Here is a 15,672-nt window from a genome sequence, read left to right as displayed (position 1 = left end):
GAAAACCAACTGAAACCAAAACAACCATGGTCCAAAGAGCAAGACTTCAGCATAAAAATGAAGCATATACCTTGTTTAGTGTACTTGTTTTCTTCCTTCAGTTATACATTAGAAACTTCCTCTTACAGTTAGAGCAATGTATACACATAGACCCAGAGCACTCAACTGCTGTGTCCTCCCACCCCATCCTATATCCCAGAAAAAATAGATAGTATTTAAAGGTCAGTTTAGCAGAAAATTATACTTTTTAGTATGTGACTGTGCTAGAAAACACAAACATACACATCCCTCAATCCTTACTGTATCCACAGATAAAAGAATCCAACAAGGAGGAAAAAAACCCCAAGTGGATCAGCACAGTAACCAGCCACAGAGGCTTACCAACACTTGGGCAAGGAACCTTTGAAGAATACTGAAGTATTTAAAACTTTAGCTCAATTTTCTGGTTACTGTGAAGATAAAAAGGAATCTTTACCCAAAAGACAATCATTAACAAAGATAAGCATGGGGGTTGAATACCACCATATTTTGAAAAAAACACAAAAAAACCAAAACGCCCACCATGGGTCTCTGTAATAAATAAATTATTACATGATACTTATGTAAAGACTTAAAAACAATGTGCATCCATTCAAATTGTATTTATTTAATTACACCGTAATGCAAATAAGTTAGGTCCATATAAACTTCATTTTGTTGTATGTACAACCTATGTCATTAGCAAGCTGATTGAGCCAGATGGTCTAAGTGTCGGCCTCATCCTCTGGAATGTACGCATCTTCTGACACTCTGTCCATCAGCTGCGTCTAGAACAGGACCACCACAGCCTTCATCCCCAAAGCAGACTGAAAGGGGAGGGGGGAGGAAATGAAAGTCAGATTTGCAGCATGTACTTGTCTTTAAATTGGTATTTGTAAAACACAAGTCTGGAGGAACTAGCTCCCAAAATACTGAAATAATGCCAACTTTAAAGTAAAATTTAAGCCTACAGAGCACCAACATGCGCTCACAAAAATGAGCATCTGTAAGCTCTGGATTAGACCAAACATCTGCTTGGGGTATCTATGTATATATATATTTTCTGGTACAAAACATGTATTTTACACGGTACAGATACACACCAAAAAAAGCAGTCTCAAACTACTAGCGAAGCTAATCACAGAAACACTGTGAACAAGCAAACAACTGCAGCAATTTGGTTACTAAGACAACAGAAGATTCAACTGAAATTGTAATATGATCTTACTACTTCTTTTCCCATATTTTCTACTGAATCACTGAATCCTAAAAGTGGGGTTTCTAGACACTGTAACTATGTGAAGCTAGAAGAATTAATCTATGACTGCAAACAATACAGCCCATCAATTATTTGTTTCAGGAATATCTGGTCCTGCACAGTAATCAAAGGTATTTCTTGAAAAACAGAAGACCCACCCTTTCTTCAAAACTTTAATTAGTTTGACCCAAGGAAGCCCTTCAATAAAACTCAAATATCACTATGACTTAAGCATTACTAATGCCATAACGCTGCAGCATAACAAAGAGCCCCACAAGAAAGAGACAACATGAGCCAAATGCACTTTGCTTCATGTCAGTGACTAATATTGAAGGATATAACCCTTTATTTCATGCAACTGTTATGAAGTGCTATTCCTTCATTTGCAAAGGCAGAAGGAGACTGGGTTTTGGTTTAAATTGTTCTAGAAAGCTGAGAAGTTATTCTTCAGTGCCGAAACTTGCACAAACTAGCTCTACAACAGATTAGAAGAGCAGCTAGCACGCAAAAGACACAGGAAGCTCCGTATCTTAAAAACCATGCCAGATTAAGAGAAAGGCCTTCCCAAGAACTAGAACTTTGCCAATTTGTCATTTGAATTTCTGAAGAAACAAGAACCACAACAATTAAAAACAAGGGATGGAAGCATCATTCACAACTGTTGCTGGCTGGAGACAACACCCACACCAGTAACTATCTGCACTGGGTTTCTATGTACATCTGGAACCAATACATACCTCCAGATAGTTGGCTCAGGCATTCCAGGATCTGCACCTCTTTTAAAACCTGAAGTGAAACATACATTACAAACATACATAAAAATAAATATGTGCAGACTCCTACATAGTTAAATCTCTATCAAAATATTCCAGCCCATTAAATTGCAATAAAAAAGAAAACTACTGAACAGAGAATTGTGATTTGTGAAGCTGTGCACTAACCTGAACAAAAACTGCCATTCTTATGAGGGTTAGAAAGCAAAGAAAATAAATACAAGTGTACACTTTTCTTTTTTCAAGAAGTCTTACCTGCATCTTTACCTGACTTAATATTCAGGGTCTACTAACTGTGTGAGATCAAGGAAGTCATCTGTCCCAGAGATCAATACACACATAACTTTACACACACAAACCCACAGATTTTAAATGTTTTTTGGAACACAACCTGGCAGGGCTCTACCAAGAGAGAGCCTGTAACTGGTGTAGAGTGAGCACCTTGAGGCCTAACAGGCAATTCTCCAATGACATCTGACACAGAACTTAAAAGCAGTACTTCAGTAACAGTTCACTCCATTTAGCATGGCAGAATGGTAAATGTTAAATCAATTAAACTTCAAATCTTCTATTCTGACTGGCACTTTTTTGAAAAAGTTACTTAGTACTAAAGCTTGCAAACAAACAAGATGTTTTCTAATGCCCAGGGAAATGAAATGAAAGTTAACTACAAAGAGCTCATTTCCAGCCAATGACTCAAATAAACCAATCGATTAAGTATATGTATGCTAGGGAAGCAAATGAAGGTTTAGTGTATGAAGTATCTTTGCTCTCTGGACTGTAAAATAAAAGTCTTGAAACAGAATCATGCAATTCAGGCACTATTCAACACTACTGGCTATCTAGAAGTGAATGTTTCATGAAAAATATATTATTTCCCTCATTTACAGAAAATAAATAATTAATGTCATCTTGCCTGAAACACAGGCCACAAAGGTTAATGGAAAAACTTCCATTAATTTCACATGCACTGGAAAAGCTCTTTGAAGATAACCTTGAGTGATTTGATGCTATTAGACATCCCGACCTGAGTTCTTTAGCTGCCATACTGCCCAGCAACACAGCTTAAAATTGCAGTCACACTATGCATGTGAATGTTTCTGGCTCCTCCCCTCACCCCCAGTATTTTTAAATAAGCAAACCAGGTTTAACAAAACTGCATTGGTCTAATTTACTGACTTAAAAGCAGGGTAGCCACTTCAAAGCAAGCTTAAAAAAGTACAACAAAACCCCACCAATGACCTATAATTGCACGTTCACATACCGGGCTCCTTGTACATGCCCCGAGCTAGAAAGCCTTTCAGAGAAAGTTACAGGCTCAAATTTTCTGACCATTTCCTTGCCTATGTTTAGTTTAGCATGTATTTTATACACACAGGGGTCACACCGTCCCTCCCAGATTCAAAAGTAATCCCAGTAGAGAAGAGGTTCTTCCAATCCTGCAGACTCTGGGTACATGCCACCTCCAAATAAATGTCTATGGCAAACGAGGTAGCATCTGCACATCCCCTTCCCATCTGCTTATACTTTCATTACTGCAGATAAATTTATTAAGAAGGCAATGCAGATGTGGAACAGCACATTTATTTTCTAAAGATAGGAACCTAAACTACTTTAGTTTAGTTACTAAAATTTCTCACTGCTACATAACAAAAATATACTAGGCACCCTGGTGTTAGTACCACTGTAAATATAGTAAGGCGGCTTTATACAATTTGAAGTAACTTATTTCATGTCCTCTGATGTCACTAAGAACAAAGAGCATCTTTCCCACATCCACACACACTGCCACGGAAGTAAAATCAAAACAAAATTTCAACAACAAATTAGGTCACAAAACACTGCTGAAATTCCCACCCAAAACTTATTAATTTAAAATAACTGATAAACTAAAAATGGAAATGCAATTAAAGTTCAGACCTAATAATGCTAATTAGTTTTTTCCATAGTTTTTGAAGTTACTTCTTTTGCTTGTAGTTGTTGCTAAAGCACTTCTGTAACAGCTGAAGAGACAAACATTTCCCTGGTTGCTGTCTATAAACAGCCAAAGCCCTTCAAACTGGACACTGCATTCCCCTCAATTAATCAAAACAACCTATCAGATTTGACCATAAACACATCAAGCTCCCAGCCCTCCTTCATGTTTGCATGCAATGCAGAGATGCCTGCCTGGTTTAGGTGCTTTTCCCAAAAGGCCCGACAGCTTGGGCAGAAAGTAAGCCAGATGAATTGCAGGGATCGGCCTTCCTGGGCCCCCCATCATAAAAGAAGTGAATGAAAGTGTCAGGCCTGTGGCACATGTGCCTGTTTTAAGTGGGCCAAGCTCTTTAACAAGGACAGCTGATGGCATCCAGCTCTAACTCAGCAGGAGAACTACCGTGTAGTAGTGATGCCTGGCCAGCCCAGTGACAGAAAGCAAAATATATCCCGGGCACCAGGCAAAACATCAAGGCATCCCCTTAACGTTCCAACGCAGCTTGGAAACAGGAGCCACATCATTTTTGGTGGGAGAGAGACTGTGACCTGTACGTTGCTGCAAATTCAACCTCAGCCCTCTAGAGGATGGCAATGCCCTCGGTGCCACAAAGCAATGCTCTCAGCGTTCTCCTCACCACAGACTCCCTGGTGCAAAAAGCACAGCCCTGACTTCTACTGTAGGCAGTCCCTGACACAGGGTGAAATCGCAGCCCCATTTGCTGTTCGGCCGCTTCGGTGCTCTGCCCACTCCCCAGAGGGGCCCTCACACAGGATTGGCCTCCAGGCAAGAAAAAGAGCAAAAAACTCTTTATTACAGAACCACAGAATTGTTAGGGTTGAAAGGGACATCTGGAGATCCTCTAATCCAACCCCCCTGCCAAGGAAGGATCACCTACAGCAGGTTACACAGGAATTCATCCAGGTGCGTTTGGAATGGTTCCAAAGAGGGAAACTCCACGACCTCCCTGGGCAGCCTGTTCCAGTGCTCTGCCACTCTCAACGCAAAGTAGTTCTTCCTCATGTTAAGGTGAAACTTCTTGTGCTATGGTTTATAGCCACTGCTCCCCATCTTGTTGCTGGGCACCACTTAAGAGGCTGGCACCAACCTCTTGGCTGGCACCTGCGTTTGAGTTATTTGTATGCTTTGATGAGATCCCCTCCCAGTCTTCTCTACTCTTCTCTGGACTAAACCGGCCCAGCTTCCGCAGTCTCTCCCCATAAGAGAGATGCTTCAGTCCCTTAATCATCTTCGTGGCCCTGTGCTGGACCCTCTCCAGCAGCTCCTCGTCTTTCCTGTACTGACGAGCCCAGAACTCGACTCCAGATGTGGCCTCGCTAGGGCCGAGTGGGAGGGTCACATGCTACTTTCTTACAAAGAAAGGAAAACAAACAAACAAAAACATACAAACACACAAACAAAAACCCCAACAATAACAAAAAGCCTCCCCGTCTCGCAGTTCTGCCAAGGGCAACCGCGCCCTCCCTTCCGCACATGCGCGGCGATGGCCGCGGGGGCCGGGCGGCGGGGGGAGCGCGGCGGGGCGGCCCTGCTCGCCCGGGCCCTTCCCTCGGCCCCCCCGCTCCCCGGCAGCGCCCGGACGGGCCGGGGGGGCGGAGAGCGGCCATGGGACCCGGCCGCCCCAGACCCGGCCTCGGCAATGGCCGCCGAGGACCCCCGCGCGTCCCCCGCCCGGCACTGACCGAGATAGAGCACTACGGGGATGAAGCCCCAGCGGATGGCGAACTGGCCGCCCTTGAAGAGCTGCTGTAGTCGCTGCTTGGCCTCCTTGCTAAGCTTCGGCATCCCGGCGGCGGGGCAGAGAGGAAGAGGAGGAGAAGGAGGAGGAGCCCAGCCTCTCTCGTAACAGCGCCGTGCGCTGGGCGGGACCCATCGCTGGGCTGCGGGGCGGGACCCGGGCTGGCTGTGCCCTCGGGCGGGCGAAGAAATGGCGGCCGTGGGGTGACGTGCGCCCGCCTGCCAGCGCCGCAGGCTGAGGGGTTGGCAGCGGGATCGGCCCAGCGGGGCTGTGAGGGGGCGCGGGGGCTACAAATGCTGTGGGTCTTCCTCGCCCGCCTTGGGTTCTGCCGCACTCTTGTGCTTGTTTTTTCCCCGGAGCTCTCGAGGTGTTGCGCGCACGCCGCCTCTGGAGGGTGGGAAGTGCCTTTGGTAAGTGAAGGGTAGAGATGGTGTTTCTGGAGGAAACTGGAAATGCCTCTAAATGAAGCTCTCCATGAGGCCGTGTCAGGGAAGGTTTAGGTTTAGGTATCAGGAAAAGGTTCTTCACCCAGAGGGTGGTTGGGCACTGGAACAGGCTCCCCAGGGAAGTGGTCACAGCACCAACCTGACAGAGTTCAAGAAGTGTTTGAACAATGCTCTCAGGCACATGGTGTGACTCCTGGGGTGTCCTGTGCAGGGCCAGGAGTTGGACTTCGATGATCCTTGTGGGTCCCTTTCAACTCAGAATATTCTCTGATCTTTGATACCAGGCTGTGTGATGTATTCAGTCCATGGAAACAAGGAGTTCAGGGAGTGGAAACTTGACTAGAAATATGGGGAGAGAGCTGATACCTAGAAACTGCCAGTACAGCGCTTGGAGCTTGTTGTCCTTACAAACCTCAGAGCCCGGATAAGCACTGAGGCACTTTCTTTTTTGACTAATAAATGAGTGGTCTCTGTCCTTGCAGAGCCCTAACCACCAAGCTACTATTTGTTTCACACAACTTACATGACATCTTGCTGCATAGTTTCTGTGCCATTGACTCAACCAGTTATTACCATGTTTTCATTCTTTCTTAGGTAGCCTCCTGCCTTTTGCTGTAATGCCAGATCCAGGCCACGTGCAGGTCTTCAGGTTTACTAATGCAGCTGCAGCATTTAACACCATCAGGCTACATCATGTCTGCTACCTATAGCAAGGTTCTGCATGTTATATATTGGTTTGCCTGCAGCATTTACTTGAAGTTCTGTAGCCGTTTTGTCACATTAAGAATAACAGCAGGTCTGTGCTTTTTAGAGACGAGAAAGAATTCAGGGATACAATAAATATCGCTTACGCAGATATCCTATTTCCTCTTCCAGTGTATGGATGCCTGCTCTGCCATTCCAGCATGATAAAAAAAGGAGCTTTTAGCTCACTGCTTGCTCTCCAGGTACAGGTGGGTAGCAAACTGCAGGCAACATGAGGCGTTCTGGCAGCCCAATGGCTTGCTTTTGCCATAGTCTGTGAATAAAGTGGAGGGGGTGGAAGAATATTTTGATGATGTCATGGCACAAACGTGCAGTCATGTCACAGAGTGCATGGCCTTTCCTGTTGTACACCAGTCCAAGTGCCCTGTGCTTCTGTACACATTAAATGTGGGGTACACCAGTATTTCTTGTCATATGACTGACACATATTTAGTGATATCTGACAAGTAAAGTAGAGGCATAGAGTTTGTGAGTGTCTCCTTTATAAACTGAATAGCTTATCCCTGAGGAAAGGTTAGGCACCAGTGCTGTCTGTATTCATCATGAACATCAGTATGAAGTTCACAGGACTCTGAGCCTATACCTTTCCCAAAGGAATATGCCTTTTGGGGGGAAATTCTGGGAATTCTAATTGGAAATTGAGAAAACAAGTCTTTCTATCCACAAGTTTGTGATGGATTTCAATTTTTTTGGTAAATCACTGTTGTCAAAGTTTTCAAATTAGTACATATAAGTAGAATTGTACAAACATTCAACATAAATTTACTCTTGCTCTGAGCCAGTGTAGTGCAAGAGGCACATTCATTAATCAGTAATGGCTTGTCATACTCAGAAGAGAACTCAAACCACTGAACCTGCTTTTTTTACTTGCAGTAAAGAACCTATTTTCTAGCAGTTTGTATTAAATTGTTTTGGTTTTTTTTGTAGATGAGGCCACGTAGGATCTGTTTCCACGCTGTGGTTTCTGTTACAGCTTGTTCTTTCTAAACATTCAAAGCCAACTGTTCATTACAGCACACAGCTTGTTAATAATCTCTCAAAAATATTGCAGTAAAATAATGACCCACTGTAGTGGAATTAAATTCAAAAGGTATTTTCCTTCCTGTAATTGTAGTGGGATTCAGAAGGTCGAATGTACAAATTGCCTGATCCGAAGGATTGAACAGCTCTGTCTCCTTTGAAAATTGGTTTAGCAGTATCACGTGTGACACAGTGCATGTAATTATTGTGGATGTTCTTGAGAAAGGATACTCACCAAAGTGTGCCACATGTACCAGATCTTTCTCATCTTCCCTTCACACATTGAGTCAATGAATAATTTTCAGAGCACAGAACATTAGCCTTTTTTTCTCACGTCTGCCAATTTGAATGTTTGACTAAAAGCTTGTAGGTTATTTCATTGATTTAACTACAGAAGCCAGGAAATTAATAGCAAGAAAGTTAATATTTCTTTTCCTGTTTTCTCACAAACAAAATCAGTGCTAGAAGAGCCCAAAGGTGTGTGTTTGGTATGCAGATAAACCAGAGTTGATTCTGTGTAGTTGCTGGTCTAGATTTACATTATCTTACATACTGAAGCTGTGAAAGGATGTCTGTAAACTAAGAAAAGTGACTGGAGAAGAGCGCTTATTTCATCGTAACACACATCCATAGTCTCATACTGTCCAACATATCATATTTGCACCAGAAGACCCCAACTAACCAACCAACCAACAAACCCACAAAACCTCCACAACAAAACATAAAACAGTAAATGGTTGTACTGACTCCAGAAGTTTTCCATGCCTTTATTTGGCTCCTATGTCACCTAGGATGTTAGAGGGTCTGAGAGCTTAGCAGTCCTTTGGTGATCTACTGACTCTGACAAAGGGGGAAGGAGAGCAGTAGTCATCCTTCCTGGAAGTTCATGGGACAGCACTATTCACATAATTTAAATATTGACAACTAGCCCCTAAAAGCAAAGATGCCTGTGGTGGGGCATGAAACGAGCTGTCGTGAAGGGAGAAAACCTAATACCCAAAGAAATGGGTACCGTAAGATGGCGTAGAGACTGCCTGGAGAAAACAGAAGTGGGATTTTATGGGTGTGGTATGAGTATTCATGTTTGCAATTTATTGTGGTAACACTTCCATGAAGGATTTTGATTTTATTTGATTTTTTTCTTGTGGCTGATAATGAAGACAAAACCACTTGGAATGGTGTATCCATTAAATAAGAAGAGCAAGAGCTGCAGTTGCTGGAGTGACAAAAGAAATTTAGTGATACCATAGATGCTGAAAGTCTTTTGTTGCAAAAAACCAAATCTCTTTGAATTTCTTTTGCCTTGTAGCTTCATGTGATCAGCAGTAACAATAAAATCAGAAACAAAATTGCAGAGGTTTCAACCGGGACAACAAGAACATGAATCCCTACTGTTCTGTTAACTCGATTAGCAGTAATTCTACAAGTGTTTTCACAGCAAATAAATATCACTAATACTCATTGTACAATGGCAAAATATTTCCATTTTTATGGGTAAATGAGAGAACTGAAATTCTTATAGACATGACTGAATCACTGAAGTGTCAGGTTCAGGGAAATAATGTCACTTGGTCAGATGGCTTTAATTTGTCTTTTTGAGTGCAAAGGGTACCTTTCAGGTTAAAGAATTCCATAGCTCTAAAGCTTTATTGAAGTTTCATACTTTAGGATTATACCATAAATCAGTATAAATAGCACAAGAACATAAGGAAGAGCTCTTCAGCAGATTTCCACTGCAGGCTGTATCTTTACAATGTCAGTAAAAACGGTAGTATATTATGACTAGGCATTCTATTTCACTTCATTGTTACGACTAAACTTCCAATTTTTATTGTCGCCTAATAATGATGATCCTTCCATTCCATTTTAGTATTCCTATTCATTTAGTCTAATAAATCCCTGCTCCTCTGCAGTACCACTGATTTGGGAAATGCTCCTTTTCATTTCACAAAGACAAGAAGAGACAAAGATAAATGGAAACTACTACTAGAAATGGAGACTTTTCAAAATAGAAAAGACTTAGGCTATCCAATTAGGTCATGTGCAAAATAACCAGAATTAGAAAATATCACCTGAATGTTACTGAGACCTAGATTCCTTGGGGGTGAGTATATTTGAGTTCTTGCATTTAGCATAGTTTCAAAACATGCTTGGAATGCAGAGTTGTAATACATATAAAAAAGTTCTGTCCAAATTAGAATCTTCTTCATATGAATTTCTGTATGATACTTGTTGGATGTATTCTGGTCACTGTCTGATACGGGATATTTCCAAGAAAAGTGATATTGCCAGATGCTGTGCTTGTTTCAGCTGAGGTAATATGTAGATACAAAAATGCTGCTAGCAAGGATTTTCTTGCTATTTTCTAAGTCCGTGAGAGACTTTTCTCTCTCACAGAAGAGGTAGCCGAGTTATGTAAACAACCAAATACGTGCAACCTTGAAAATTCTTGTTTATGGTATAGTAGAAAAATATTTTGACAATGGATGTTTTAGGATTTTAACCAATCACCCCCAAGGGGTGGCTGATCCTTTGTCCAATTAGACTATGAAGAAAAAAGTCTATAGAAGAGTTTGTAAAATAATTAAATAGATCAATCTTGCTGCACAGTTCCTGCCTGCTGGATCCTCTCTCCTCCTCCCTATGGCTGCGGGACACGGTGATAGACCCTAGGGCCCAGGCCTGCGGTAATAGTAATTTTCTTCCCAGTGGCTGGTATGGGGCTGTGTTTTGGATTTGTGCTGAACACAGGGTTGAGGACACAGAGATGTTTTTGTTATTGCTGAGCAGAGCTTGCACAGAGCCCAGGCTTTTCTGCTTTTCATACTGTAACGCTGGTGAGGGGACAGGGGGTGCATGAGAAGCTGGGGAGAGACACAGCCAGGACAGGTGACCCCAACTGACCAAAGGATATTCCAGACCATGTGGCATCATGCTCAGTATATAAAGTGGGGGGAAGAAGCAGGAAGGGAGGGATGTATGGAGTGATGGTGTTTGTCTTCCCAAGTAACTGTTAGATGTGATGGGGCTCTGCCCTCCTGGAAATGGCTGAACACCTGCCTGCCCATGGGCAGCAGTGAATGAATTCCTCGTTTGGCTTTGCTTGCATGCACAGCTTTTACTTTCCCTATTAAACTGTCTTTATCTCAACCCTCGAGTTTTCTGGCTTTTACCTTTCCGATTCTCTCCCTGATCCCAGTGTTTGTGAGGCATAGTGAGCAGGCAGCTGTGTGGGGTTTGAGTGCTGGCCGGGGTTAAACCACAACAGATGCCTGTCTAGAAAATTAGTGGAATGATCAGAGTGGCAGGAACAAAAAGAAAAGTGTAGTAATTTTGTATATTCAATACAGTAACTGTACAATTTATTTTAAAATAAACCAAAACTGAGTGGTAACATGAAGTTATAATCTCATTATTTTTCATTACAGCTTCTGAGGCCAGGGGAGGAGGAACAGCAGTCTGAGGTGAGACAGCATTGAAAGAACCTCATTAAATGCTTTTAGAGACCTCTGAGAAGAACTGTTGAGATGCTTAAAAATTGAATATTACCTGCTTCACAGCTGTAGTGTTGTTTGAAGCATGACTTTCCCATTCTTCCCATCTTTACTTAATAATGAAAATTAAGTGTTACACTTAGAGATACTGCTACTTTTTACCTTAGATAGTTTTTCTACAGACACAACAGTTCTTCATGTTTTTATGATTGCAGTACTTGGCCAAGGATGAAAACAATAATCTGATTCCTTACAAACTTTCAGTGATACGCAAAAATCTGATGGATAAAAGGATTTTCTGAGGCCAAAACTAATACCCATATTTACTCATTTGTTGTTTTTAATTAAGCTCTTTTTTTAGCAGCTGAGCAGCAAAAGTTTTGGTAACTCTAGGAGGATGTTCCTCTAAATATATTTTAATGTAAACCTTTCCTTTGTCAACAGATCTCAGATTTTTGTTGCTGAAGAATATGTTGTTTTAACAGCACACATGTATAAAGATTTTAAAGGACTTAAAAGATGCTTATTTTAGGCAAATTTTTACTATGATTTAAACAAGATGAGGAAAACAATATGTTCTGAATTTTCAAAAGCTTGTATACTTGCCTTTATACCAATTCTGACCTTAGTAAATTATATTGTGGTGAAACAACTGTGAAACTGATAATGTAAGTATTTGCAATCAGTTGACAGCATTGCATGTGAAAATGAAATACTTCTCTCTGATACAGAACATAGAATTGCAGCATTTGAAAAATTATAATTGTAACTATAAGTCATATTCCTCTTTCTCTCTTCAATGAGTGTTGTAATAGTCTTCCTTAGCATCCAACTACAAAAAATAAACATGCTGCTGAAACAATTTTTTCTGACAATGAAATACTTGAAAATAGAACTGATTGATGCACAGTACTCGCTTCACTGATTTACAATTGAGCTTTTGGATGCACTCTCAGATTTTGCAAGATAAATGTATACAACAAGTTACTAATTAACTCTGGTTATAAGCTAAGAGAAAACAGGTAGTAAAGCAAAAAGAAGAATCTCTGAGTTGAAATATGCCAGGTGGATGTGAAACAGGTCTATGTGGGTTTTTTGCCAGTTTGCCAGTTTTGACTTCAGTCCCAGTTAAATAAATTATATGTAGTTTCAGTTATTGTGTATATCCTTAAGTATTCTTTTTTGTTGTACCTTCCAAAACAAGAAGTGTGTTTGTTGAAACTTAAGATTTTTTTCAACGTGTAAAATAAATTTTAATTTAGTATAGCTTTCATTTCAATAGAATTTGAAGCATAGCATAGTCTAGGTTTTAGTGTTGTAATTATAATAGTTCTTAACAATTTGTAATACAAACTATAGAGTCCAGAGCATAAAAGGAAAGGTAAAAATATGTGTATTTTCAGATCTTGAATAAGATTGCCCAGTCAACAAAGGAAATGTGTCGTGTATATGTACAAACTGAATAATTTGTAGTATATCTAAACGTAGAACTAATTATTTAGTTTAACTGGACATAGGTATGAATTTATCTTCATTGTTCACTTTGGGTGAATTGACTTCAGAAACTTAAGGACAAACCTTTGTCACGTTCCTAATTCAGCACGGCCTGACCACGACCAACAAGGTGAGGAGCAGTTCACACCTCCTCCGGCCAAGCCCCTTCAGGCTGTGCTGCCTGAGCTTCCTGCTGAAGGTGACACTGCAGCAAGAGCTGCCTTTCAGAATTTGGAAATTCAGCCAGTATGGACAAAAGTATTAACATTTATGTCTGTCTTTAGTTTTTGCATTTCAGTAGTTCAGATTTCACTGAAAATTCTTTGAGATCTTCAGCACATGGAAGATTAGAATCAGTAATTTAGTATTATAACGAGGAGTAATTAAGGCCTTTCCTAGATACCAGAAGGCGATCAAGCAAAGCTCTTTTCTTCCTTTCCAAGTCTCATCTGGTGCTATCAAGATTAAATGAAGTGCAACTCATGGTTAATGAAGTTTTTACTCTTCTATTAAAATAAAATTTAGTCTCTTAAAATGCTTCCCTTTTGCCTTTCATGCATAATTTCTGTCCATACTTTGTCTATTTTAGTGTATTCGCATGCCATATTTAGCCCAGACAAATGTTTTTAGATTTTACTAACTTCAAAACATTGTCAAGTAGACACAAAAGTGTGTCTTCTCTATATATTGACAGCCTGATTCACATGCCTCTAAGTTCATCTAAGACTCTTTCCACTATTGCACAGAAAACAAATGACCTTTCAGGGAAATACCTATCAGTGTTTCAATCAATGCTGCTGCTTTTCAGTTAGGATTATTAAAAATCTCAAACCTTAATCTCCTAGAACTGCAGAACAACTGCATTTTAGATGCTGGTTTTTTTGGAGTCCAGTTTAAAAGGGTGATTTGTAGCAGTAGGTACGAGATAGATTAATGAGATTTCAGTAGTTTTTTCCATAGCTTCCTGCCTAGAGGGGAAAAAAAAAAAAAAAAATCAACAAACAAACAAACCGACTTCAAACCCATAATGGCAGATTAGTTGTGTGCCTTTCACTGCTTCTTGTAAAATGTTAATGGCCTCCTAAAGGTTTCGTTTTTGAATGAGAACCATCTAAGCAAGAATTTTAGCAGATGCAGAGGACATTCAAGGAACTTGTGAAAGTTCCTTATGTTCTGCTTTATAAAGTCTGTTAGGCAAATTTGGCACAGGCTGTGAATCTAACCCTGATTTCCAAGCATTTAAAGGGTCCAATAAAATGCCATTCTGTAATAATTTTATTTTTTCCCTTTTTTTCAAGTGTATATTAAGTACACATCTGAGGAAGCAATATTGTACTCCTTTATTTTAGATTTAGGTAGCAGTCACAAGAGATTAAATGCCGTTACGTGTAACAAAGCATGAAGATGACAAGATACATAAACCTGGGGCTTTTCAGCTCCATCACATCATCCAGCATGTAATGATGCATATTTTGTATTTCAGACACCAGTGTCACCTTGGGGTTGAAATCACTCTAGATGAATCTGTGTGAGTAAGTATGAGTAAGATAGCTCCCCACACCCCAATTACCTTCCTATTTTAAAAATAGAAAGGAAAATGAGTCGTCCTGAGTTAAGACATGAGTTATTTGTGTGTGGTATTTGTGATGGAAGATTCTTTCTAAAATAAACACAGTAGTAAATGGTCTGCTTTTTTCCTCTCATATTTTAAGGGGACAGGTCGCTTTTAGTGATGGAGTACTAGACTGGACTGATCCTGGTCTCTTTTAGGGCATTAGTACTTGACTAATACATACAGCACTATCTATTAGAGTCATTAATTGTATCAAGCAAAATATTTTTTCTGCAGTTTTTTATTAAATTTCTTTAAAGCCACATGCAGAATGTTACTTCCCATGTTGTATTTTAGTTCCAGCAACTCTAACATGGATGATATGGTGATGGACTTCTGAAATCCTGAAGAACATGAATCTGACAGGGAGCCTAGATGGGACTTAAAAAAAAAATTACAAATCATTCAACTACTATTACAAAAATTTTATAAATGCTGAATAAGGTTGTCAATTAATAAATGTTTCAGCCTCTATTAATTTAGTTCCTTCACTTCGTTACAGAAAGACACTATTGATCCAAAATTTATTAGGAGTGTTCTGCTAAAGCCAGCAGAGGGCAGACTTGAATTGGAAACCCTTTTTGCTACTGCAGTTACTTGAACTTAAAATACCAGATAGTCCCTTGAGCTCAAAGTCTCATCACTACTTTACTATTCTAATTACACTTGTGCTGGATAAAAGCTTCTTTGCAGTTACTGTTTGACAAAATGAGTGTTTTGCGAAAATTTAAATAAAGACGTTAATACGAAAGTGAATAAGTGTGTATGAGCAGCTGTGTGTTACTCATCAGGGATTATCCACACTGCTTAATCATTAACCATGTATATCTTGAAATGTTTTTTAAAAGCTAGGGAATATAATTATCCCCATTTTACAGATGAAGAAACTGAGGAATAAAGTGGTAACCTTGCAGACTACCCATCTGGGTGATTTACAGAAACAAAATCCAGATTTCTGAGATCTAATCCAGTGCTTTGCACACATAAACTATTTGAACTCTTGCAAACATTATGGAAATGATTGCTAGCGGCCCAAATTGTGGAGACTGAGGAGCTTA

General features: G+C 40.4%; 1 protein-coding gene, 1 long non-coding RNA gene and 1 other non-coding gene across 3 annotated transcripts; 2 read left to right on the top strand and 1 right to left on the bottom strand.

The window, feature by feature from the left end:
- Positions 1–626: 626 nt before the first annotated feature.
- TOMM7 (translocase of outer mitochondrial membrane 7) lies at positions 627–5,895 on the bottom strand. The gene is made up of 3 exons (XM_039549219.1): positions 5,728–5,895; positions 2,014–2,062; positions 627–845 (listed from the first exon to the last, which is right to left on the bottom strand). Exons 1-3 carry the CDS (start codon positions 5,828–5,830, stop codon positions 830–832), a joined length of 168 nt encoding a protein of 55 aa, XP_039405153.1. The 5' UTR covers positions 5,831–5,895; the 3' UTR covers positions 627–829.
- Positions 5,896–5,966: 71 nt separating this feature from the next.
- LOC120409701 lies at positions 5,967–15,370 on the top strand. Its single transcript, XR_005601462.1, has 4 exons — positions 5,967–6,193; positions 7,106–7,182; positions 11,443–11,478; positions 13,109–15,370. It is a non-coding gene; the product is annotated as an uncharacterized LOC120409701 (long non-coding RNA).
- Positions 11,728–11,815, top strand: LOC120409844. Its single transcript, XR_005601665.1, has one exon. It is a non-coding gene; the product is annotated as a small nucleolar RNA SNORD93 (small nucleolar RNA).
- Positions 15,371–15,672: the final 302 nt, after the last annotated feature.

Source organism: Corvus cornix, chromosome 2, assembly GCF_000738735.6.
Source record: "Corvus cornix cornix isolate S_Up_H32 chromosome 2, ASM73873v5, whole genome shotgun sequence".
NCBI classification, from domain to species: Eukaryota; Metazoa; Chordata; class Aves; order Passeriformes; family Corvidae; genus Corvus; species Corvus cornix.
The sequence above is the reverse complement of the archived record's forward strand: the minus strand, read 5'-3'. Positions and strand labels throughout refer to the sequence as shown.